This window comes from Clytia hemisphaerica, unplaced genomic scaffold (genome assembly GCF_902728285.1).
Source record: "Clytia hemisphaerica strain Z4C2 unplaced genomic scaffold, Clytia hemisphaerica genome assembly, whole genome shotgun sequence".
Lineage (NCBI taxonomy): Eukaryota > Metazoa > Cnidaria > Hydrozoa > Leptothecata > Clytiidae > Clytia > Clytia hemisphaerica.
The window spans coordinates 2,418,297-2,446,240 of NW_027103968.1; the positions used below are offsets into that span (position 1 = coordinate 2,418,297).

Consider the following 27,944-nt stretch of genomic DNA (forward strand, 5'->3'; position numbering starts at 1 on the left):
AATTGTATTATAATTTTTTCTAAATGTTATATTCTATAAATAATTCTTTCACTATTCACTGTACTAAACTTTTCTTCTTTTTATTATTATGCTGCAAGAATTTTTGTTTCATGACTTGAATTAGTATAGTTTTTCGTGCGGATAGCATTTTTAGCTTGGATCTGGGAGTCTGGATTGAGGGTGGGAATTTTAGGGTTAGGCGGGACCTGAATTTTTAGGTGGGACCTGGAACCCCCTTGCACACTATGAAATTGGACACTAAAAGCCAAGCCACATGAAAGGGCTTTCCATGTTTCGAAAGTTCATAATCACCCCTCATTCTAATTTTCAAATATAAAAAGACCTTGGAGCTAACTCACTATCTTTTAAGGGAGCCTTTACTTCTCAAAAAATTTTATCATCTTAATTAAAAGGATAATAATAATTGAACACTATCAACTGATGATCTGTGGCACTATCGTAAAGCTATAATCCCTTCAATTACTTTTCACTTGAGAAAATGATTTACAGATAAAAGTTTTTCCATCAAAGAGGGAGTTCGGGGGTGTTTTGCCGGAGTAGCTTTTTAAACTTGGCTCAATCCTGAAACTGCCCTTTGTTTTTTTACTTTCTAAATTCTAAATGGTAGCACAGATCGTTGCGTTACGATGAAAGTTGTTTGAATGTATATATACAAGGTTCTTGACAGAATATCTTTTGATTGCCAAAATGATGACAGAGCCACTATCAAACAGGGTTTGAATTAACGTATCGCATTTCGCGACTCGCGATGCATTTTTATAAATGTACAAAGCAAAAGTTTAAAAACTCAGGGAAATCGCGATGCAAAATGATTAATAGAAATAAATATTTTGAGCCTCCAAGCAAATCTGTTATTTGGCTCATAAATTAGTCTATATAGCGGCAAATGCATCGTATATATTTATAAAAATGCATTGTGAAAACTAAAAAATCAGCTCACTTCGATCCCTGTCAATTTTGTTACATTTGTTTGGGAGAACGCATTTTTTGTACAGTCACGGAAATCCTTGCATTTGCACGGGGTGTGCATTTGCAACGGTTTCAACGATTTTTTCCGACCCTGTGCAAATGAGCTAGAACGTGTAAGGCAAAATGCGCAAAAATTAACAATTATCTCAACTTTAAGATGAAAATGGCATAAAACGAAGACGAATGGCATTTTCATTTTCTCTTTAGAAGATTCTTTAGCCTTTTTAGAAAGTTTTTGTCTACATGTTAAAATTTTGATCTGTGCATTTTTTTATAATCAAGTGTAACATTTTTCCACTCTGTGTAAATGCAACGGGTCGCAGTGATCGCGTGTATTAGCACGGGGTTTTTTCGTCACTTTCGTTTTCGACCCGTTGCATTTTCCGCATGTCGAACCCTGTGCAAATGCAAGGATTTCCGTGACTGTTGTATTTTCATATTTAGTATTTCATATTATATCTCCATTATTCTCTAACAACAACATCTTGATTTCCATGGTGTTGTGATTGCACTTTCTTGGCCAACCTTGTCTATGTGTATTTCAGGCTTTATTTACGTTACTTATGGACGCCAGAGAATACCCTGGTGTTTGCTGATGCGAGTTTCCCCTCTCAGATGGGGGACTTCTCAAAACAACACCTCATAAAAAATCTGACATTACAAAACTACACTACAGTGCAGTGACTTCAAATCCAGGAACAAATGAAATCTGACGTTTTGTTTTTGAATTACGTACCGTCAACTGCTCTAACTTGGGACGATTGGTTGAAACATGGGACTGATGATATCTGGCCTGTTTTTTCACTAACTGTTATCTCTTTGACAACAAATTTATTTTGATAACTCCACCTACCAGTTAGTCACACTAGGAAACCAAGCTTTCAGAAAAAACAACATCAGTCATCTACAGGATGTATTTGCAACAACAACAAGGATGAGAGTTACCTGAATCAAGTTCAAGATCCCAAGACAATCAATTAAAACTTGAAAACTTAAAATGAGACAAAATGACAGATTGCAAACGTGCAGCAGCCAGAATATCAACCAACCAAATTTTATCATTCAATGCCCGAGACAGTGCTTCGATTTTTAAGGCCTTGTTTATACGCTAAAGTAAAAATAATTCCGCACATGTAAATGGGTCAGTGTTTGAGGTCCGGCAAAATTTCCGGGAAATAGCCTATCCGGCGGTGCGCGGATCTAGGTGGGTTCCGTCTCCCCTGTAGAACTTTTTCTTGGGAAGTTGATCTTCAAATTAGTTTTCAAGGTTGGCTTGGCTCAAATTTTTTCATCTATGGCTCAAATTTTAGGCAATTTCTCAAAGTTTTTGAAAATGTTAATTTCATTAAAAAGCAATGGGTTATTTTTTCATGAATCCCTTTAGAAGTTTTGCGACGAATTTTTTTAGGTTGAGAGTCAAGTAAACGATATAGCGCTTTTGCAGCATTAATCTTTGATACGCATTTTGGAGAGACGCTAGTGTGACTAACTGCCTATGGCCTGATGGGATTAACAAGTATCGAGTGTTTAACTTGCCGCGCGAGTGACGTCAAACACGCCATCGTTTTGCCACTAATTTGGTCTTCTTCGTTCCAGACATTCGGGTGTGTTCCATACAAATTTTTTTCATATTTCGATTTAAAAGCCTACTTGGTGCGAAAGAGAAATCGTATATTTTTAATTTAAAAACCCTCTTTCCCTTGGAAATAATTGACGTTTTTTGTTTTTTGGGACCCTTGGGGCATAAGCTACCCGTTGACTGCAAAAATTCCAAAATTCGCGAATTGACCGTTGACAACATTAGGGGTAAAGGGACCCAATGACGTCACAGATTTGGGAAAAACTTCAAAATGCGATATCTCGAGTTTGAAAAGGGGTTGGGAGGTCGGTGATTTTGAAATTTGGCTGAATTTTTAGGCGTTTTACAAAACATCAAAACAGGAAAAATGCGATATCTCAAGATTGGATAGGAGTTAGGAGATGGTTGACCCCTCATTGGATCGGAAATTTTACATGGAATTAGTTGGGAGGGGTTAGGGTGGGTATATAGAGACTTTCAAAAATAAATATATTCAAATTGAGGCATTTTGGGTCCGATGACGCCATCAAAACCTGAAAAATACAATATCTGGAGTTTAAGAAGGATTTTTTTAAGCAATGATTGACCCCTTATTGGATCGGAAATCATCAAGAGAATCTTTTGAGTCAAGGAAGAAATACTTTCAGTGAAGTGAAAAGTTTATTACTCTTTCAATGACGTCACTTAGGGCCAAAATGACGTCACCAAAAATGAAATATGCAATTTTTCAAGCTTTGATCAGTGATAAGTGGTAATATTTCGTTCTTTGGGCCTAGAATTCAATCTTATTACCCTCTATCACCATCCAAAGGGCTTTTGATGTGTTCAACAACACTCTACTCAGCGGGTGGGACACCGGGTGACGGCTAGTTAGGATACTAAAAACCAAAAAACCTGTATTTTCACCAACCAGAGACATCCGCGCCATCTTACCACTTCCAAGATGTAAATAATAAGCAAATGAGATTGAGTACTGAATTTCATTGGCTGGTGGAATGCAAAACTATAGCCCAAAACACCACTCAAATGTGCTAACTAGCATACGCGAACGCTTTTTTTGCGCGAAAATCGGACCGTAGCGGGCTGTTCCGTAAAAAGAAAAACAAATCTTTAGCTCGTGTTCGCAAAATTTTAGGCTCTGAACGGCAGATTATTAAGGATGTTAATTTTCGAGAAACACGCCAGAGAAATTACTTGAAATTTTGGTCAGTGGTGCAAATCTCAATGAAGAAAAGGTTTGCATAGTTTTCCAAACGCGGATCGAAGCAGTAACCTAAAAAATTCAGGTCAAAGTATCTGCTCTCCTATTTAGGATACCTAAATCTCCAAATTAGGATACAACTCTCCTAAGTAGGAGAGATTGCTGACAGGTATCCTAATTTGCACTTGCTCTTGACTGGAAATGGTGGCCGAATTGCCGTCCCATGTTTTGTCAGATAGTCCCAAGTTAGATCAGTTGACGGTAATCTTACGCATTCGAAAAACATACAATGCCCCAGGGTATTATCTAGAATAGCGCTATCAGTAAGCATTAAAAAAGCTGATGATACGTCTGATGATGATACACACAGGGAACAAGGTTGCTTCTTGGCAAACTCTTTTCGAATAATTTCACAATTGATAGGTTTTTCAGGGCTTAGATTAGCTGCTGTTGCATATTGCTTTTGATTTCTTTCTAAGTGTTCAGTAGCGTAGTAGGAGATATGTTTATATGTTAAGAGCTACCAGTCAAGTTTTGCAGCTGAAGTGAAGTTGGACAACAAGAGCAAAAACAATACTGAAAAAAACTTTATCACAAGAAAAAGATCTTTGCCTTTAAACAGATATCTTACTTGATAAAGAAAAACAAAACAAAATTTATTGTACCTGAAGAAAATCCACTATATATGGAACAAGACAACGAAAAATTCCAACATTCATAATTTTTCTTGCAAATGCACATGTATGCGAGCTTTTCGCGGGTATTTTCCTATTCTCGGCTGCCGTTGACATTTTTACTCCCATATCCGCCCTCGACGCCCCCACCATATAACTAATCCTGGATACATACAAATCAATATGGAGAGCTAAATTTTTACTTTCATTACGAAACTTAAAAAGTTTAATTCAACTTAAAAAGTTTAATTCAACTAAGTATATTATTTGATGATTTAATCCCATTTAAAGTGTATTTTGGGGGGGGTTCAGGGGGTACCCGATTCCGTAATTCCGCCAATTTTTTCTCCAATTTCCGTCACACCGTCTTAAATTGAACTAAAATTCCGTCACCGAAAATTCCTTTGAAATTCAATATTTTTGTCGAAAATTCCGCAAATTTTGAAAATCTTTTACCAATTCCGAAATTCCGCAAATTTTTTTGCTAAATTCCGTTTTTCCGCACTAAAATTGTCTAATTTTCCGTCTCCGTCAGAGAACCCAATTTCCGTAATTCCGTCTAAATTTTCGCCAAATTCCGCCACTCCGTCCGAAAAAAGGGTCGATTCCGCTCCTCCGCCAACCATGAAACCCCCCCCTATTTTTGCCTGGACAGCCAAAGACCGCCCATATGTTTTCAGATTTTGTTACACAAAACCACGTGAATTTGAGCGCGAAAATTTTCGAATTTTTTAAGCTGAGCGTCATGTACCTAACCTGATAACAGATGTTCTTAATTTTCTTACGCGCACGGTAAACCTCTAAAGGCGCTTGAAAATTATACATCTGAGGAAAATAGTCCTTCCGCGGAAAATTCTACAACAAGAATCTTGTTGTGCGCCGGAAAAATAAAAACTGATACGGCGCCCTATTCATAAACACAATCGCGCAACTTTGTTGTCATTCCCAGTCCTTTTAGACGAACGCGGTCCCTACGATTCCGAGATTGCATATTCGTCAGATTGTTATGTTTTCACACATCCCTTTAGAGCTTCAGCGTGGTGTGCAGAAAACATTCACAATCTGATCTCAGGTTACATGTACCAGACTATATGTCACAAACTCAAACACGACAGCATTCATTCACTTCACCAAGAAGGCAACACCAACAGTACTATGTAAGATATTTTTGTTCATTTCTCTCATTACATTTTAATCATCTGAAAAAATTACCTGAAAGAAAGGCAAATTCATCGAATTCTAAAAATTGTTTCTGTGTATAGGGTCATCTTTTCTTTTGTCTTTGGTCTTTAAGAAACACGTTTTTGTTTGGTTGTTACCGTAACTTAGTCTAATGTCGACATTCCTCCTCTAATTCCGACACCCTTTTTATCAGCTGAAATTTATAGATAGGTTGAAACTGTTTTTCTTTGCTTAGTGGTCAGAGAGGAATAATCCTTTTTCAATCAGTGATTCAAGCTTTCATAAAATATTCCTTTCTCTAAAGAAGGGTGTCGGAATTAGACCAACTTACAGTACTCTTTGGGAATGGCTGGTTTGGTCATTTCCACCATTTCTTCAGGCAGGATAGGTTGTTTTGGCGTTTAGGAAATATCAAATTTTTGCCTGACAGGGCTCAAGGCTGACAGGGCCACAACACCCCTTCTCGCAGACCCGGTGCAGAAGGATTTTTTCAGCCAGAGTGGGGGTAAAAAATAACAGACTAATGATGATGATGATATATTTTTCTTTTTTCAAGTCTATGTACATTTAAAAATCTCCTAAACGAAAAGTAACCGTAAGGGCTTTCGCGATCGAAAATTACTAAATCTCGAAAATTACTAAATCTCGTTGGGGGTTGATATTCCCTTATTTTTTATGGTTGGGGATTTGAATTCCAATGTTTTCAAGCCAGAATTTTCAGTGGAGATGGAACACATATAGCACAATCTTTTGCAGTGAGGATTAGCTCATGTGATTATTTTCAGGCAGCAGCTGGGGCAAAAATTAAGTAATTAATAATTTTTCACTTGGGATGATATTTTGGCCAATTTTTTCAGTGGGAAGGGGTCTCAGTGTATCTGTGAGAAGGGGGTGTGCCACAGGTGTCTAACACATTTCCACATTGTATTTCTCGCTCATTTTAGATTTTTGATGTATAAAATGTTTTCCTGATTTTCAATATATTTCTCTTCAAAAACTAAAATTTTTGTCAAAAGTTCTTCTGATAGGACCCAATTTTTCCTAAAAGAATTTTGTTTCTTATGTGGTCCATTTTTCCATTTTTTCCAACTTTTGTAAGAAGTAAATTTGACAAAACATAAAATGATATGTATCCAGATTTTCATTTGGATATTTATTTTATTTTATGAGTTTCAGCCCTGGTCGCTGGTATCTGAAAAAGATTGCATAATCTTAAATTGTTTATGTCATGTTTCTTCTCAATATCAGTCCGGCTCACTGTCGACTGTGCGATTTTGAGCTTTATTTTTTTCTTAAATAGTCCTATGGAACAAAAGAAAATAACTCATTGGAACTAATTTCCCCGGGAACTAATTTTCGCGGTCGAAAAAAATATCTGAAAAATTGCATTTCGCGGGTTTTAATTTCCGCGGTTTTATTCATTCTGGAATTTTCGCGGGTTTGAATTTTCATGGTTTTGCCCTTTTTTGGACAAAATTCTTTCATTTTCCTACAGTAGGGATTTTTCAAATTTTTCGATAAAATTGGAAAAATTGTATTTCGTGTATATTGTGGGAATTAATTTTCACAATTTTAACAAAAAACCACAAAAAACAATAAAATTAATTCCCGTGAAAATTAGTTCCAATAAGGTAGTCCAAGATCAAAGAAATTTACCTTTGCCTTCAATTGCAGTTGATACTATAGCAAGTACAGGGCTTTCAAAGTTTGTAAATATGACTGGCAGCTTTCATGAGCTAAATCTTGGTACCATTTTCAACATTCCCCAAACTTACCTTCCTCAAAAATGAAAAAAAAAGAAATTGGCAGCATCACAGTGGAGTGCATGGCATCACATGTGATGAATTTGTTCATTATATTTGGGCTGTGTGTTGTTTGGCGGTGGGCGCTCTCTAATTCTCCAATCATTTGTCATGGTCTCTGTTGCAGAATTGTTGACTCATTTTTACACTTTATTCCCATTTTGAATTACAAAAACAAAGAAAAACAAAGATTGTTAGTATTATAAAATGTTTATTCCCAAAGTATTAATCTTGTCATTAAATTATTTTGTTTCTCTAAAAAACATCAAATAACTATATTTGTTACTCTGATGTTATGATAATATCTTTTTTTTAAATCACCTCATACAGGCTATAAAAATTCTGCAGCTACTCAGCGTCATCAAAAATTGTCAGAAAGCAAAGTTTATTTAGAAGGTAGACTCTAGTCTAGAGCCATTAGTAAGATAAAAATAAAACATGCCATAGGTCACTCTTAGAGAATAGTTTGAAAGAAATATTCATTTTCATTTGAAAGATTTTCTTTAACAATTACATTGGACTAATTTTGTAAACTATATAAACGATAATTTTTGGTTTCTCTGAACAATAATAAATAATTTTATGTACAATCCAACAAAAAACATTATAATAATAAAAGATTTAAATTAGATAATACTATCTTGTAAAACATAAAAATCAACAGAAACTGAAAACTTTTTTCTATATTTCGAAAAAACATATTTTATGTTATCAGTACTTTTTCAAGTATTGTGAAAAATTCCAGCTTTCCCCAATTTTACCGTAAACATCTACAATAAATTATGTAAATCTAAATAAAGTTGATAATATACTTTGTTTTTAACTCTGATAAATCTGAGTTTTTTTACTATATTATATCCCTAAAAATTGAAACTTAACAATTTTTTTCTAATTTCATATTTTTATAAAAATAGTATTTTTGATATTACTGTATAATATCCTAGATTAATGATATTTTTCCATAATATCAAGATTGTTTTATACCATTGTGTGTTTGTATGTGGTTATTTTTGTATTATGAAATTTTACAACCTTATTGGACCAGCCTAATAGATTTTCTCTGTATATACAGCACAAACATTTTGAGCTTTGAGTTTTTCAAAGTTTATTTTATTATTTGCATTTTACCACAGGTTATGAGACTTATTGGTGGTATTTCCAGTTTTGAGGCACCGCATCCATATGTGGTATTTCATTCTCAAACTTCCCTTCTTTGCATCGAAAGTCTAACATCTCTTGATTCCTAGACATGATTTATTTTACCATTGCTTGTACTATAGTGCGGTAAAAATGATTCGGAGCCAGTATCTGAGCGGTCTTTTCGTAACGTTATGTTTCCTTCATTGGGTCTACCACTTGATAGTGATCGAACGTATTCACTAGTTTTATAGAAAACACCAGATTCACGATTTTGGTGGTATTTGCATGCATCTCTGATCAAGAAAACGGCGACAACTACAACAATAAGCTCCACAACCATTGCAAGGATAAACATTGATAAAGGGATTGAGTTATCTATAAAGAAAGAATAAAAAAAGTGTCATTAGAATTAAATTCTCTTTATTTTGAACTAATTAAAACTGTATTTGTTATTTATATCAATCATTTTGACTTACAATATTTTTTCATGTTTCAGCCTTAACTTTATTTATTGCATTATTGTATTATAATATGTTTTGATATTTTTGAAAAACCAGTCAATAAATTTCAGCTCAGGTTTCAGAAATCATCAGTTTAGTACATGACTCATCATTTTTCTTGAATGAACTTTTAAAAGTTTACTCGACGTAAAGAAAGTCATTAAAATTCGTGAATGAATGGGTGTTTTCACTTCGTAAGAAAAGTCATTAAAAGTTCGATTGACGTTTTCCAACACAAAGAATTTTTAATCAATATTTACTTAAGGATTAACAGGAACTTTTTCAGAATATTTTAGTTTCAAAGTAAACAAATTAAAGGATTAAATGTTAGCATTCATTTTTCACCAAAAAACGTGATCGTTTAAAAGGTTATTTTTAGTAATTTGCATCATGTTAAAAAATTTCTGTTTTCCAAAAGCTAGCCAATATATTTTATGTCAAATCTACCGATTGTAGCTTTTTAATGACCCACATTGAGAACTTTCTATATTGCATCATGTACATGTTAAGAATTTTGAAAATGCTGATATAGGTATTTTTAGTATTTTCTACTTTTAGACAAAGGATATGAACTTGTCCAAAATTTATGGCATTGTTTATGTCAATCCTTATAATAATGTTATTCCATAGAAATTTTATGTTTTCTTGAAGGCATTTTAACAGATTTCGTAAAGACGTTAAAACAACGTCCATCTTATTTAAATGAATGTTTAATGAGTGTTGAAACAACGTACCTGATCCATCATTTCCTCCTTTGCTGCATTCAAGACTCAAATCGTTGTAACATTTTCCTTCTCTAAAGTCCCACCTTAGAAAGAAAAAGAGAGAAAGTAAGTCTTTGTTTAGTGGAGGTACAAGCTTTTATGAAGATTTGCATTTAGATTGATTTAGCCCTCTATATACTTTATGATATCTTTATACTAACAGTGTTGGTAAAAAGCTCTAGGTTTAGTCTAGCTGTAGTCATTTTTACTGATTTTTACATTTCGCACTGGCGCAAAAAACAACAAAACATAGTCAAACAAAAAAGAAGAAAATTAGCTCTTGTCGTCAAATTGATTGCATAGTAATTTAACTAATGAGAATATAATAGGTTGATGCTAGACTAGCATATGGAAGTAAAACTTTCCGTTCCATCTTTTGATGAACCGGATTTGAAGTTTTTTTCTATCAGTTCCTTTTTCTGTTCTGACGTTAGTTTGGGTGTAGAATTAAGGAAATTGTTTAACAAACTGTTCAAAGTGATATTCCTTTTTAGAATGATACAGTTTTGTCTCGTTTTTGTGAATAATATTCAATTAGCAGGGATTTTTTATTTATAGATTTTTGGTCATCTTAGCAGGATGTCATTTAGTATTCTTGACCGTTGAAACTTTTCAATTTTTTTATAGGTAGTCAAATCTAATACAAATTTTCACTTAATAATTCGAATCTAAAACGATAGACCCTCAGCTTGTAAGGTCTTAAAAGAATCTTTGTAATTCGAATCATAAGATTTTAAGAAGATCGAATTACAGAAAGAAAGGTCCAAAAGTATATATTCACTATAAAAAAAAAGAGAACTCACTTTGCTCCTGCTGGACATGCGATCAAATATTTATCAGTATCATTGCAAATTCTACTTGATCGACCTGAGCCATTCTTTGAACATCTCATTGCGCATTTAGTATGATTTCTATAGGAAAATAATTTTTCACTACTTGTGTCAGGACTGGGGATAGTCACTAGATCCCATTCAGTAGCTGCGCAACGTTGTTTCTCCATATAAGGCCCCATACATTGTAAAAGTTCAATTGCTTTTCCAGCTTCTCCACTATCACCAACCACGTGCTCAACAACCCTTCGTAGTTCGCATTTAACATTATCATTGGTGTAAACAGGGCTTACTGCAAATACTATGAATAAAATAAAGTAAATTTTAATCATCATTTTGAAGATTCAAGTATAAAATTTTCTAACTAACGCTACAGTATAAGTGTCCCTTGCTCCGGATATTTTTTCATTCGAAAGTGGAATGGCCAAAGCTCTTTTCTTTTAACTTCAATATATTTTAAAATCCTATATAAATATTGAAATCTCGTTAATAATACGTACCTAAAACAGCGCAAGTGCAAACAACCATGCAGTTCATTAAAGATTCCATGATAATTTAATTGTTTAATAATTTCTTGAAATAGATAAATTATTTTTCTTTTGCTTTGTTAATGTTTCTTTCTTTAATCTGAGAATAGAAGAAAAAATTAAAAAATAACAAATACACAACTCCACACCCAGTCTGCAAGGTACAAATTACCTGGCCATGCTTTACGATGTTAAAACCTTTCTATCATTTTTCCATTTTGCTACTGAATGAAAAGTCGATTCAAAAATGACACAACTATATTCGATTCCAAACAAAAATGACTTTCTATTTTTCTGGTATCTGGCTACTGAAAGATGAACTTTATGCTAAAAGAATCTACTTTCTATAACGTCATTGAACTCTTCTCAAAAACCACAGTATAAACGCGTTCTCGTTCACAAGCAATTAAAATGTGTAGAATTCTATCTCGTTCGTCGTCGTTTATGATGTTGATGGTGACATAGAGTATCGACTAACTTTTTCTCTTCGCTTATTTTTTACTGTGTTAATATATCCGTCAATCAATTAGTTCTATGAATGAGTTTTCTTTTTTTCTCTTGACAAGGAACTTTTAATGAATGGGAGATAGGATCATAAGAGGAAACAGATAGAAAAACTTCAGTTCTATGTGTCTTCTTAAATATACTGATTTGATTACTAAAACGTAATTTGAACCATTTTTCATGAAAGAAACAATAATTATGTAGAATACAAAAATTATCTGACATTGAGTACTTTCATTAAAGGCAACCTGTTTAACGTGTAAAGGTTATGTCTTCTTTATAAAACTAATTATATTGAAAATGTATTGTTTTTGTTTTATAAAGAAGAATTAAACTTTCAATTCATTACATGTTGACTTTGTAAATTTTTCTCATCGACAGATAACTTTTTTCTCTTTTTCTCTCAAACTTCAGACATATTAAAGAGTTGTTGATTTTCAAATAGATCTCATTAAAATTTGCTTTACATACCTCATTTGATGCAAAATTCAAAATAAAATTTCTTATCAGACTTCTCATATCATTAGAAAAAGAGAAAAAAGAAGGTATTATGAAATCTATAGATTTTGAAATTCCTTCCTTAGATACCTTATATATATGTAACTCTGTCTAACATCATATATAAAAGCAAGCAAAGAAGTTCCTGTATCTCGTCAAGGAGCATTACCTCTCAAGGAATACCTTATTCTTTGTGTCTAAATACCAGAGTGACAGATCAATCTGTTTATTTACCTTTTTATGAAGGTTGTTTTTTCACTTAAATAAGTGGCTTCCTTGTTATCAAGTAATAAATTGTACAAAATTAGTAATATCCCTTTTATAATGGACTGCTTGTAATAAAAACATGATTGAAATTAAACATATTTGATTGTGACTTCAAGTTTTCGGGTGTGTTTGTAGTCAAGACAAATTACTAATAATATACTAATTTTACAAGTTGGGAATGTAAAAAAACTCGACAAAAAAAACTATACAAAACTCTTTCTACCTTTTAAATATACTTTTTAACTATTACTTTCAATAAGCCTTTCTAATTAACTCATAATTTGCAGACAAAAGACCAGGCCAATTGTTATAATTATTCGTGTCTGTTTTTTCAGTAGAAATGATCTAAAATGAAATTGTAAACTTAAAAATCCTTATTGTTTTAAAAATGTCCCTTTAAATTTTGGTTTTTATTGACTTCTCGTAGACTTTGTCACGTTCTTCTATCTTTATACCGAATTGTGAGTGATGTGCTGTGGTGTTGCCTCCTTCATATACAAAAAGAGACATTATCCTATAAGTCAAATACTAATATTGACTGTCAAAGTCAAAAGAATAGGCTTTCAGTGTTTACTCGATGTGTTGATGAACTAATGAATCGAATTTCTCAAAAGTATTTCTTTTTGAATTGTCTGTCTTTTATTGTTGCTTCTGTCACTCCTACCAATAAAATCTGACCCTTTTTCAAGTTTGTATTCCTTCGTTAAGTAATTTCTATACTGTTATCGTGTCTATTTGATACCACAATTTAGATAATATAAGAATATACAGAAATTTTTCATTTCGTTTCGATCTGTATAAGTTTCAGCCGCAAATCAGATTAACAAACCCAGAAATTCAAGTAATGTCTCGATATCACTTCTGTATGTATTTAAAGAAACGACCATAACTTCCTTAATTTAATGCTTCCATTTTCAACTTAGTTAAGGAAAAACTACAATGTCCTGAGCTGTTAAAATGACGAAAAAATGAAATGAATTGAAAAAGACAAGTTCAATTGAATACTTCCTTACAGCTCAATGTCTAACATTAAAATGATAATGTCCTCTCTCATACAATTCATTTTAATCAAATTCAGTTTCAATCAAAACCCATTGAAATTCTAAGAAGAGGAGACAATGGTGATGTCATCATTTTTCGCGCCTACCATTGAATTTTTCTTTCAAACTTTATTTTGATAGAAAGAGGGTTGGACTGCAATAAGAAAATTAAAATGTCATTTCATGGAATTTTGATGAAACTTGTTAATAAAATTAGATCAAAAGAAGTTTACAAGAATCATTCTAAGAAACGGTGTCAATGAAAACGAAAGTTCGATTTTTCGGCTAAATAAGCAGACCATTAACCAATAAAAAAGCTTCTTACAACACGTGCGCTTTTTGATGTAATCTGAGCGAAAATATTGACGAGTTTTCTTTAGAGAAAGAAAAAAGTGTATGTGCAGTGTAATTAGAACTGCTCAGTACCTTAATACGCAAAAGCACTTGAAATGTAGGAAATTAACTCTCAACCTCTGTTCAAAATTAGATTCTCAAGTTCTTTCTGTGAAGTATCAAAATGAACATACAATCCGAATTTTGCTTCAATGAAACGTATGTTTTGATAACGTTAAAAGAAAAACATGCTTTCATTCAAAAAATTTGTTTATTTTTGTTGTTCTATGTATATCAATAAACTGCATCTTTTAAGAGGCTTTGAGTATGTTGGCAACATTTTGGTGTGTTGTAGATTGCGGTGGATATATACGCTTATAGATTAACGTAAACCTCTTTCGAATTGCTGATTACTCATTTTTGTTTCCACGTAGTACTATAAGTCTCGTATGGTCTCTTGGTCGAAACTAATCCTCCTTTCCAAAATAAATAAATTGTGAAAGACCTTTCTCAGGCAGATCACCCCTCCCTTTGAGTTTGATACAATTGCCCCAATTCAAAAGAGTAAGGATCTCAAAGACTGAATTTTTTTTGTTAGATATATTTTCCTTGAAAACGGCTCAGACCGAACTTTATGTTCGAAATTTCTACCATCTAATGTCCAATCGTAATATATAGATTTTATTATTATTATCCTTACTGCAAAATACTTTTTTCCCCATCCCGCTGAATTTTCTGCGACTTGAAAACAAAAGAATTGAAATCCCCAGCCATAAAGAACATGGGAATATCAATCCCCATCGAGTTTAAGTCCGTTATTTTTATCCCCACTACTGAAAAAATCCTACCGGGTCTGTGAGAAGGGGGTGTATTTTAAGGATTCAGTATTTGAAACACAGAAGAAAGAATTAATGAGAAGGCATTTCTATCAGATATAACTTTCACAAGGAAATTATTGTATCGCCAAACCTCTCAAAAATCCTTCCACACTCCTTTAGAGAAAATCCACTACGTCCTTGTAAAACTTTTTTAAAAGTTGCACCATCGTTACATTAAAAAACTATCCAATGAAAATTGATTCTTTGACATTAACTAGAAGCAAGACAAAAAATATATTTCTGCCATACTCACTACTGTACTCAAATGAGACAGCAACCAAACCACAAACCCATAATTTTCCAGCGCATGATAAACAAAATGTAAAATGCAAATTTGATGTGAACGTGATGTATCTTATTTGGATATTGGTCTTGATTGCCAAAAGCATGTCAAAACTTCTCCCACCAATTATATAAATCAGTTTAAAAAACCCACTTGTTAATAACATTGTATTCACCAACATTGAGTGGGGACTGTCGTTTTTTTTTTGTTCTAGCTTCGATAGCTCTTTATATATTGCCAAATTTTACTCTTATCTAAAGGAGGTTTCAAAATATTTTGGGTTTCGATTTCGTATTTTTGTTGAAACTTAACGAATTTTAGCTGTTTAGACCGGTAGTAGTCCCCAGATATGTTTTTGATCTAAACCCAAAAGACCCAAAACCTTTATATATGTTAAATTTGAAACCTTGTTTTTACAAGGACACTCGTTATTGTTGTTCATAGTAGCGATGAACATGTTTTACAAATATTCTACTATCTTTAAATAGTTTCAATGAACAGCGAGTGGAACTTGTATTACGTTACAATAAATCTGAGTAAAATCTTAGACATAGTGCTAAAAATTTTTAGATACAGAATCATATAATCAAACAGTTGAGTTAAAATTGTCAACAATTTCTATAAAACCCAGAATAAAATAAGCTGATTTCTGAATAAGCCTTCATACGCATGGTCCAGCATTCTTTACAACTTAAACACACCACAACTTCTTTGTTGCTCGATTGTACCAAGGAAAACAAAAACTTTATCAGTAAAACCAACACCTACAAACTCCAATGTTACTTTAACCAAACTCAAATTCCTTTATACTGAAGTATACAATGTCCAAAAGTAAACTCTATAATGTACACTCATCGTAAACCAATACCTAAAAACAATGTTACTAACCCAAATTATCCTTAAACTGAAGTATACAATGTCCAAAAGTAAACTCTATAATGTACACTATCGTACTTGTTGAATGCTGTCAAAATGTGGACTGTGGATGATTTCCGACTATTACTCCTTTTATAAACACACAAAAAAACTGTTTCCCGTGATTTTTTTTTCTTCCCATACATTATACTACACTCGTGTACAAAACATTCAATTACTGCTCCATTCAAAAGATACGAAATCCGTAAAGCCACCTAGGAACTGTGTTTTGATTGGTTCAATTTTTTTTGGACAGACAATGCTAATGTTTTGTTTATATTGTCAGATCCTTTTGTCATCTAATACTCGTTTTATCTTTTTAATCAATAACATTTTTTATAAGAACTTTATAAGATATTCTTCTAGAATTCGAAATTTCAAAAACTCGGTACATCAATTTTAGGAATTTTGGTCAACTTGGATTTAAGATCTTACTTATGTAAGAGACAATTTCACCTATTTTTTATATTCTTGTTGATAGTATCATTTTTCTGTAAATTTCTTCTCGAATACTCAATACAGCAATGTTCTTAAAACTTTTATTTTTCTCAAACAGATATAGTTTGGATCTTAATCGTCCTTTTAAAACCTAATCACACAGATCTCTTTTTATAAACTTTATGCTTGACGTCAGGATTTATAGTGACGTTGACCTGAGAAGCTTTAGACTTTTCTTCTTTCCACTTTGTGTCTGTCCAAAATCTAATGTACAAACAGTTTATTTTCTTTATTTTTTTGCACTTTAGCTAATAATGTTCGAAGTAACATAGTAGACTTTTAACCTTGAGATATTGTATTTAGGAAGCCTCTATGTTTTTATGAGTCCCCTCATTTTTCACCTTTTTTTGACTTTTTTGAAAAGTAATATTTTAGCATTTAGGCCATAACTTTTGATATAATCAACCAAATTTGACAAACAACCCCTCAAAATTTTAGTTTATCATTCCTCTTTCCAATGCAAAAGGATTGATTCTTTAACAGTTCATAGAACTCAGGAAATTTCACTTCAAAGAGGGAGACTTTTTTCTGGGACACCCGGTAGTTGAATCTTTCCGAACCAATAATTGTTGATACGACGATCATTTAGGGGTTGGAATTGGGGAGATGATTTTTGGAGATTTGGTTAGCTCAACAGTTCAAAGTTTTACAGTTATGACAAAAATGTGTCACAGACCCACTTGGACCTTCGCCCAAATAGAAAATGTGGTTAAAATTTCATCCCCGCTGGGAAAGTACCCTAGAATTTCAGCCCCACTGGGAAATTGACTTTGATTTCATCCCCACTCGAAATGCTATGTTTAAAAAACCTTGGAACAATAGAATTTCTATCCCCATTGGGATTTCAATAGGGTTTTTAATCCCCACTGAGGAAAATAGTTCCACCGGGGCTATGAGACAGTGTTGTGTTATAATGTAATTGTAGATCCTTCCCGATACAAAAATGTCGCGATGTTTGAAATCAGGGACTGAAACATTTGACGCTACATTACAGAAGATTTTACAAATACTAAAAAGGATCATTCCTTGGAGTTGGCTTATTGGTTTTGATTCTTTTAAACTTAATGAAATCAATTTTGTTTCAGATGAATTCCTAAATTGACGAGACTGTTGCTTCAAGTGTTAAGTGGTTTCTCAACCAAAGATTTCTCATGAAAATTTATGACTCCTAAAATTTTGTCGTTAAAATTGCTTCATAATGGTAGATAAGGAACACTGTAACTGTTTTATCATGCTTGCGACCACTAACACGCCTCAAACTCCTATCTCTGTCAATGTTGCCTCATAGCTAAGAACAGAAAGTGTTTTTTCCAAAAAAGGAGAAAGTACAGCTGAGCAAAGCTTCTCAGGGAATATCTATGAGATAAGGATTTGGCTTAGGATCGTTTATAACTCCCAGCTAGCACTCAAAGTCAAAAAACGTCCATTTGACATTCATAACGTCCAAATAACATTAGATGTACGTTAAAACAACGTTGTGTGTCTGCTGGGGTATTGCTAAAATATGTTTTCGTCGAATTTATCATTAACATAAGAGTCAGCTCGTAACAAAAGCTTTTATGAAGGTTTATTCATGGTTAGCATCAAGCCGCGAATTTATCACTTAACCAAAACGAAATTATTCTCTGAAGCCCACTCACTTTCAGTTATGACAAATTCAATTTTCATCGATTTGGAATTTTGTGATAAATCTTATTGCCGAAAACAATTTGTTTTTCGAACTTATGTAAACGATGTTATGTGCCTTATCCCAAGTTTTAATGAGAGTTTTGAGTATAACCTCGAAGTTTCCTGAGTTTCTATAATGTATAAATGTTATTGCCGAAAACATTTTTTGTTTCTGAAAGTCTGATCTATGGTATGTGCCTTATCTCAAGTTTTTATTACAGTTTCGAGTACACGTTTTTTATAAGAACAAAATATATAAGAATATAAGGCTTTGATGGCTAAAATGTTAAGAACATTTTAAGGCTTTGCAGACTCTAAAACATCCAATTTCTTAGGAAAATTGACAAAAATACTCAAAAAAGGGTGAAATTAAGAACATGTTAAGAACATTTTTAGGCTTAAAATTCAAAAAGTTAAGAACATCCGAAGGCTTCAAAAATTTTGAATGTTCTTATAAAAAATGTGTATAACCTCGAAGTTTCGTGAGTTTCTGTATGAGCAATTTTTGAATTTTTGGAAAGAAAATATATATATTTGCCAGGACCACGGTTGACTGGCTAACACTAGCTAGCAAAAAAAATGATATTTTTTTTAACAAACAAATAATCCTATCATAGGCGAAATATATATATTATATTCTAATTGAAGGCTGAGCTCACTTCCGAAGCATCAGTGTCATTTGAGCATGAAGAGACAATATAATTGTCTCGATACCATGGGTGTCTGGTTCCTCGGACACAGTATACCAGCGATTTCATGAGCGAGAGGTTGATCTTTCTCTTAACCCACGACGAAACAAGGCTGACATTAGTTTTTCTTTTGTCAGCGAGAAGTTCAACAAGTCTTTTTATGACCATGCTGCATTCTCTTGCCATCCCACCAAAAGCACTGAATACCATGGGACTAAACGACCCATGCTCCACTCTCAATACTCGTTCATTATACTGCCTTTTCTTTTCACGTTCGTTGATCTCGTAACACTTTTTGATTTCCAAGTCAGCATACCTCCGGGCTGTTGGTTTAAAAACCCTTATGTCAAAAAATGCCCTTTGGTGAGTGACCCAGAAATTGCGAGCGGAGACGTCCAGACGAGCTTCGGGTGTGACATTAGCGGTCGTCTCACGAAATCGTTCACCAGTCAGTTCACTTAATGGTGGTTCAACTTTTACGTCGTTGCACACTTCAGTCATCAACTTAGCAGTGACATCGCGGAGAGTATTGTGACGTTGGGTTACAAATCCACCTTTTTTGCATGATAAGGCATGCTGGATGTTGAAGGGGGACCCGCATGGACATCTTTCGGGAAGACGTGAGAGTTGATAACCGTAACGTATCTTGAGGAGATCCCAGAATGATTGTTTGTCCAGTTGATACCCCTCGTCCTTGATGGGAAGGGTGGTAAGCCATAATGACGCGCCACATTCACTGTTCAGATTGAGCAACCTAAGTTTCGCCTTTGACATTTCGTCTGATGATTTTATTGTGTTCAAAAGCTCATTTATTCTGCTCTTTTTACGTTCTCGAATGATTTTTGAATTTTTTGTGAATTAACAACAGATGGAAAGGCGAGGTTTCAAGAGGGGAGAGTTTAGGAACGTTTTACGATCCCACAGTATTGAAGATTTCTACGATTTTGCTTTTATCCAATAACCGTTTTATGGGGCTGACCTACGGAATTTTCTTCCGTTTTTTCGAAAAAGATTTTGCAGATTCATTACTCTTCTAACTCCCGTGTAGGAAGTAAAAGTAAAATTTATCCATCCTCTCGATAGATTTTTTATGCAGATTTTAGCTTGTTTCCTCTCACTCATCGAGAAATCAAATCAAAGATATTTTTCGTTTCAGCGCTACAAGAAATGGATGATTAGATATTGACTTCGTTACAAATATGGAGTTAGTTGAATTGTGACGTCATGGTGAATTGGCGTTTTATTGATTTTCTTAACACACTCTGCTTTTCTTCGTTTTACCCATTTTCTAACACAACTTTCAATGTATTATAGAAAGATTTTCTGCCCTTATTTTTTTTCCTATCGTCAATATTTAACTGTTTAACGGGTTTAACAGTCGACCTAAGCAAAAATTGAAAATTGTGAATGATACCCTACTACCTGGCCACATAATTGCGCTATCAAGTCTATTTTAAAGCCTCGAGTCGACCTGGGCTTTTCTAGTTTCCATTAGACGTCGAAATTCGAATATTTACACCCCTTCTCACAGACCCACTGGGACTCAAATAAACCAATCCTCACTGCAAAATACTATGTTATTTCCCCTATCCCCACTAAACTTTCTGACTCGAGTTTTGGTCCAATACTTTACCCCCACTGGCTGAAAAAATCCTACCGGGTCTGTGAGAACGGGGCGTATACTTGGTACATATATGAACATTACATTAGGCACTTAATATTCTATGATAAAGTTATGAGAATACGCTATTATATATTTTGATTTAGCAATAATCCCGGTTAGTTATTTTTAAAACCTCAATTAAACCGATTCCTCATCATCAATACGTCGAATGTTAATTATCTGTTTCGCGTATTGACCGTTTCCATATCAACTAATAAACAGTTGCTATGGAAACACGATCAATTGTTACGTTAATGTTCTCTCCAGGCTATTTCGTGATGCATTACGTATTATTTTTTATCCTGGTTTGAGTTTGTAATCATTAGTTGAGTCAATACCTCGTAAATCTAAATAATGGTTTCTAAAAACCGGACGTTCTCATAACATAAATGGAACAGCTTTTTAGAATGATATCGAAAACGGGGGAAAAGCCTGGTCATAAATTGCCTGGAGTCAACTTTTGACTGTAACAGTGAGTGGGCATACTTTGGAGAATAATTTCTTTTTAGTTAAGTGACAATAATTTTTGATGGCGTTGACTCCAGTGAAGTAGACTAGACGATATCGCCATCTTGGATTTTTTCACTTTTGTTTTCAAAAATCATTAAAACAACAAAACAATGGAAAATATTCCGTCAAAAAACCCGTCAAATTTTATGAAACTATGATAAAAACATGAAAATACAAAATTTGAAAAAATTGGTTTATCGGTCGTGGTTTTCTGCTTGTCTTTTTTTCAAAAAGGATCTAGTAGTCTGGATTTGTTGCAACTTCAACCTAAGCCAAAATCTCTTAAAATTCTCAAAAGTTTCACATAGTACTCAATTTCTTTTTGAATTGCGCAAAATTCTCAACTAGATGAATTTTCCCAATCGTAGGATAATCAAGACCTTTGAATTTCCGTCAAAAGATTTTTATTTCACGTAGAACTAATTAGTTATATGTTAATTATCAATCTAAAAGGATTGGAAATGTTTTTACATTAAACAACACAACGTCTAATTTCATTTCCATTTTTGCCGACGTAGTTTGTTTCACTTTTGATTTCCGCTTATACTTGATGTCCTCGCCTCTCGACCTTTATTGCGAAATTTCTTTTACGAGCGACTTTAACTGATTCGGTTTCACCTTGCAGCCCTACGTTTGCTAATTGTGAAATCTCTTGTTTTTTATTCAGTCATGTTTTAGAACTCAGGGATTTCAAGCTGATAATGTACTTAAGCCGGTAGTGTTAATTAGCCCTTCATCTCATCAATGTTCACTCTATTTCATCATTTCGATCTTTTGATTTATACAGAGATGATGAAATAGATGGGTCATGAGATAATTAGTACACTTTCTTATAATGATTCCCTGTATTCTCCGTAATTAGGTTCCTGCCTATGGGGGGGGGGTTGAAAAAAACGGAGTGGGTGAAATAATCCCCAAAATTAATAGACGGGAGATTTCCCAAAAAGATACTTTGGCTGCAGGAACTAATTTATTGTTTACGTCAAGCGTTCTAGTGGAAGGGCCAAATATGTAAAGACAATTTCTATTTTCAAAAGTAAGTACTTTCAGTAAAGTAGAACAGAATCAACTCAAGTAACTGTTACGCATAATCTTGGTTTAGTCGAAGCTGTTATTCGACCAATCAAAAGCCTCCCTTTTCTGTATCAGTTGTCAGCACCATTGAGTTTCAAGCCCGAAGGGCTAGAGGTCAATCTCTAACCTTTCTCAGGCAAGAAAAATTGAAGCCTTAAAATATACGCCGTATTTTTGATGACGGATTGAATCTAGCAATTCCTTTGTTTTCGAGTGATATATTTTTCAAAATGAAGCGGTAAATTTTAGTTTCAATCTGTCATTTGTTTAAAAACCAGGCGGGTCGCTCAAGGCCGCGCAACTTTGGTAGGATTTGTTGGCTTCAAATCCTACCAAGGAGATTGACCTCTAGCCCTTCGGGCTTGAAACTCAATGGTCAGCACTTGTATACAAAATAAGTTTCTCCATAGCTCTTATTATATTAACATGGTTAATCTTAATTGCGTCAAAAAGGTGGCTTGCTCAAGTCGGAAAGACTCCCTTATAAGGGTAAAACCACCAGATCCTAGTTAGCAATAGTTACTGAGTATGACAATTGCTCCAAAAATTTGTAAACAAGCAACCCTGCTTGCTTCACAACCCACCTAATTAAAAGAAAATTATAAGGACCCCCATAAAGCCTCCATTAATCTGATCTGATCTTATCAATCCTTTAAATAGATTTCAAATAAAAGATATGTGTTTATTTGAATTTCATTGTTTTCATCTTGTTGAATTATTGTTTGTGTTCGTGATACAAATTTTTTGGTCATTTTTGTCTTTAGTAGCATTAAAATGACCAAATTCGATAAAATCCTCATAGTTTCAAACACCCTCTATGTAACCTGCTGCGGTCGTATCATTTAGAAATCATTAATATGAGTATTTACTTAGAAACGGTTACCATACGTTAGGATCCATAACTCCCTAGCGTGGCGGGTTCACCAAAATTCGGGCAAACTCTCTTTAAAAAGGTGCCTTGTGTAAAGGGGTTATTGAAATATTTTCAAATTTTCATTGAGCTAGTTAATTTTCTTCTTAACTTCACTTAAATTGGCTTATAATGGCTACAATCAGACCGGTTAGAATAAAAGAGGGGACCCTTATAATTATAATGACAACTCAAAATATTTTTAAGAAATTTACAATTAGCGGGGAGCTGTTTTATACAATCATAGACTTTAATGTTTGAGTGGCAATGTTTAGTGCGAACGGTCTTCCCACCGACTTTTCCAATGCCCTTCAACATTGCAACTGGGGGAGGGGGTGAAGCTTATATTCTACTTATATTCTTATATTCTACTCTTGTCCGACCATTTTCGTCCATGATTGTAGATTAGGCACTAAAGTTTTAAGAATCTAGGACTTATTTTTGTCTAATTACAGTCAACTTTCTTTAGTTCGAAGCTCTACTATTCCAATCTTCGAACTAAGATTTGTCCACTCAGCTAGCAATTTATAAAATACTGTAATCAAAAATGTGTTCTCTAATTCGAAGATAGAATAGATAGAATTAGAAAAAGTCAACTTTAGTCTAAAATTATAAAATTCTTATGACTTTTTTTTTGTCTAATTATACACCTGATCAAGATAGTTATTATAGAACGTTTTTTAAAGAACATCCAACGCCTTCAGACGTTATTAACTTTTTGAAATGTTCTTAACATGTTCTCATTTTTACCGATTGTCCATTTTCCTAAGAAATTGGGTGTTTTCGAGTCCACAAAGCCTTTACTTTAAAATGTTCTTAGCTTGTCCTTAATATTTTGGCCATCACAACCTATTATTCTTATACAGTTTGTTCTTATGAAAGAAGCGTGTACATTAATAAACTCGGTGATGATAGTTATTATAGAACATCGTTCTTCTATAAAAGTTTCCATGTGAAAATATTGATGATGGTATTAGATGACCTAATTTGGTCAAAATTAATGACAATTGAATCCTTATTATTGTGAACCTGCTGCCATTTTCGCTTCCTTATCTTGTTAGGAAAGGAATTTATGGAATGCACTTGTCTATCAGTGATATCCTTCTCAAACGGTGGATTTTTCAAAAATGTATAAAGTATATGAAGTTCTGTCGGTCGTAGATAGCGTTCTAGCCTATATAGATTTTTCAGAAAAGTATAAAGGTTGAATTCGTCGGCTACATGTTTTTCCTTTTATAAGCATAACGTTTATAAGCATATGCAGGTTCAGTTTTGGGTACCTAAACAATGGCTCTATTGTTTGAGTACAATAGAATGCTGAGCATAATGCGAGCTTGATATAGGGGCAGACACTTGCTTATAAAAAAAATATGTATAGAGTTTCAGGAGAAGAATAAGTCTGTCGGTCGTAGATAGCGTTTGACTAGTGTCTTGGGGATATCTCATTTGGCTTAGACCATCTCAGGAAAAGTTAGTTCGAGCTCGTCTCATCAAGGCTCACAAAATCCAATCTCTAAAGGGTCTTACACTATTAAAACGTTACAACATTCGTTCACTAAGAGGCTACTTTTGATTTTTGACCCAGGCATAACAGTCAATACCCCCGGATGAAATACAACCCCATTCTGTCGAGTTTGGCGCTTGAATATAATGCTCGAATTTCTCTAATCAGCTATCCGATCAGCTCATTTGTTGACGGTTGAAGTTACATAATATCCTTCCCAAGATTACGTAAACAGTAACTTGTTTGAAGAAACTTTAATCCAGCTACATGTCCTTTCCCTAAAGCACGAGTTTTTGGTCACGTCTTTAGCGTAAGGTAATGATGATCTTTAAAAGTGTCTTGACTTCTCTTAACTATGCTTATTTTTTTATTCATCTACAATTTTCCTCGTTAAACTTAACTTTTTTGCGGAAAATTTTGACGTTTATGTGTCTTTCTTCTTTGAAGGATTAAAATCTCGTTACTTCACTTTTCAGCTTTGCACGTACTACTGTAGTTAAAGTTCCGACGGGATTTTTCCGCTTTGATCGTTCGACATCGTTTGTGCACCGCGTTTTTGTGTGACTACAAACAATTCTCTCTAATTCGAACCTCTACCATTTGAATCTTTCTATAATTCAAACTTAGATAGTATTTGTCCCCTCAGCTAGAAAGCTGCGTTTTTTTTGTGTGACTACAAACAAACTGTCTCTAATTCGAACCTCTACCATTTGAATCTTTCTATAATTCAAACTTAGATAGTATTTGTCCCCTCAGCTAGAAAGCTGCGTTTTTTTGTGTGACTACAAACAAACTGTCTCTAATTCGAACCTCTACCATTTGAATCTTTCTATAATTCAAACTTAGATAGTATTTGTCCCCTCAGCTAGAAAGCTGCGTTTTTTTGTGTGACTACAAACAAACTGTCTCTAATTCGAACCTCTACCATTTGAATCTTTCTATAATTCAAACTTAGATAATATTTTGTCCACTCAGCTAAAAATTAATATAAAAAGACTTTCTTTAATTCGCATCTTTCTGTAACTCGAAGGAAATTCTTGGTCCCTCGAAGATCGAATTAGAGAGAATCAACTGTAAATGTTTACAAAAGCTCAAAGCGACGGGAGCTCACACGAATAAAAGTGCTCTCAGGTATTAAGTCACTAATAGATTTTTCGATTTTTCCGATCTTTGGGTTTATTTCGTTTAATTAAAGAAGATAAACCATAAAACATCCTTGATTGTGAAATATCAATAGGATTTAAAGAAACTAAAGAAACACTCCATCATTGATTTTGCCTCCTCCCCCTCAAGTTAAAAGTTAAGTTAAAATGAAAAAGCACAAGCGAAAGCCGATCGGTTAATAGATTCCTTGTTAAGTTAGAAAAAATTCTTGATATTTTTCTATTTACACACTTTCGTTCTGAAATATACTATAATTTATTAACTAAAAAAAACTCGAAATATCTCCTGTGAAAGTCCTGGAAAGTTCTTGAATATACAAAACAACTTATTTAGTCGCCATGTAAAAGCATGTAAAAAGTCACTAGTAATATTGGCACAAAATCCAAAAAAAATGTTTGGAAAACTGTCCGACTTGGCATCTTCACACACAGAATGGACGTCCTTCAAGTTTCTATACACACAAAAAGGAAATTAAAACTATCGTCAATATGGAAATTAATATTTTGTCCAGCCAAATTTTCTGTGTTTAATGAGCTTTTTGCATTGTGGAAATGTCGATTGTTTTTAGTAGGTTAGATAGCCTTGAGTTACCATATTTATACCTGTTACGGGCATTTTTAAGGGCAGAGAGAGAGGGTTGAACTTTTTAAATTTAACTGATTAGCAAGCCTTATGCCTTTTGTATATCTTTAATTTTCTTAAAATCCGGCAATTCCAGTCTTACTTTTCTTCAGAAATCTTCTTAATTTCTTGAGCCTCATGTAATTGTGCATGATAATAGAAAGAGTGTTTACTGTAGCCATGAATCATGATCAATAAATACCAGCTTTTTAAATTAGTGTTTTTCTTTTAATTTTTAAGGTTATCTTCCGCAATGAAAGGGTTTGGTATGTCGAGACGTCGTCACTAAATTATTAGAAGCTCGGGTCATTTAATCACACATTGGCATGCGCATGATTGAAAAGAAAGAATTTCATCAAACGTTGTAAGTCAATGATTTATAAATCAAATATTTATTCCATGATGCAATTCGTGACTATCAAATTCTGTTTTGTTATGATTCATACAGGATATACAAATTTTCATCACTTTTATACGGATTGTGTTTGATATATCGTTTGCCCCTTTACAATATGTGCTACCTTACAGAGAGCCATTATAAAATGTCACTCTACACTTTCTTTGAAGAATATATACAGTATGTGGCCCCCAAAACGGCGGTCAAATTTGAAATTTCTCTCAAATCTAGAGGAAAAGAGGTTTTACAAAATTTTTTGCTGCATGAAAACCTTTAACATCTCTACTTTATTTCCCGACAGTTCTTTTTCAAAATTTCCAATTTCAACAATATTTTTCAATCGCTTAAAGATAGGTAGCTTTTTTCTAATGGCCCCCAAAACGGAGGTTTGAAATTTTAGCGATTTCTCGAGATATCTTTAACCCTATTCGTACTAGGGGGGGGGGGGGGGCTCTTTCTGTTCGGAGGTCAAACTATTGGTAATAGTTCATGAAATAATAGAGATCTTGCCGTGAAATTTTCTGTAAATTCCTAACTTTTATTTAGCTTCAAAATAAAAAAAAATTTGACACCTAAATATTTTCACACCTTGAGCATGATGACATTTCTGACAGTAAGGTGTCACAAAAATTGACACTTTTCTAATACAAATTTATTTTTCATGTCAAATATATCATTTAAACCGTAGTTTATTGAATATTTAGGATAAAATAAGCATTTTAAACTCAGACAACTTTTTTCTAAAGCCTTTGTTAGAATACAATAGCTATTTATAAGAACAAAGAAAATTTTCGGTTTTTGCTCACTTTGGGCATGATGAGTGACGTCATCAAAAAATTTTTTTGTCAAAAGTTACCTTACGTGACAAGGATCTTGTGTGCCAAATTTCATCAAAAAAGACCCACTAGATCAAAAGTTAAGGGGTGGTACAGGAAAAGCCCCCCCCCTAGTTCTGAACCGCCCCTAAAAGCCTAGTACGAATAGGGTTAAGATATGAATACAAAATTTTGACCATAGTTTTGAAATATGATTTAGAGGGTTTTGGGCATAAATTTATTTGATAAAATTTTTACAGTATACCCCTGGTTGTTAAAATGCAGGTTTGTGGCCCCCAAAACGGAGGTGTAGTTAAAATCAAATTATAAAGCCCAGTGGTGATAGGGGGAAAAACTATGAACATATTTGTGTTTTCCCTTAAATTTACGACCCGATGGATGCAAAATTTATGATTTTTATGAAATATTTCAAGATTTTCGATATTGCAAAGTCCAAAGTGAAAATTCTGAAATTCTCAAAATGACAATTTTGATTTTAAAACGTCTTAATCAAGTTTTTGAAA

At 33.6% G+C, this 27,944-nt stretch overlaps 1 protein-coding gene across 1 annotated transcript; it reads right to left on the reverse strand.

The window, feature by feature from the left end:
• Nucleotides 1-7,914: 7,914 nt before the first annotated feature.
• Nucleotides 7,915-11,291, reverse strand: LOC136810509 (uncharacterized). Its single transcript, XM_067067087.1, has 4 exons — nucleotides 11,163-11,291; nucleotides 10,636-10,963; nucleotides 9,803-9,876; nucleotides 7,915-8,943 (listed from the first exon to the last, which is right to left on the reverse strand). The coding sequence occupies exons 1-4, from the start codon at nucleotides 11,209-11,211 to the stop codon at nucleotides 8,672-8,674; spliced, it is 723 nt and encodes a 240-aa protein (XP_066923188.1). The 5' UTR covers nucleotides 11,212-11,291; the 3' UTR covers nucleotides 7,915-8,671.
• Between the last annotated feature and the right edge of the window lie 16,653 nt (nucleotides 11,292-27,944).

Bases quoted from the DNA above. Each gene is read 5' to 3' on its own strand.
- LOC136810509 (XM_067067087.1), bottom strand. From the start codon at position 11,211: ATGGAATCTTTAATGAACTGCATGGTTGTTTGCACTTGCGCTGTTTTA. The intron at 9,877-10,635 runs GTGAGTTCTCTT...TTTCTTTCTAAG, and splicing joins GCATGTCCAGCAGGAGCAAA to GTGGGACTTTAGAGAAGGAA. The intron at 8,944-9,802 runs GTACGTTGTTTC...CTTTCTTTATAG, and splicing joins AGGAGGAAATGATGGATCAG to ATAACTCAATCCCTTTATCA.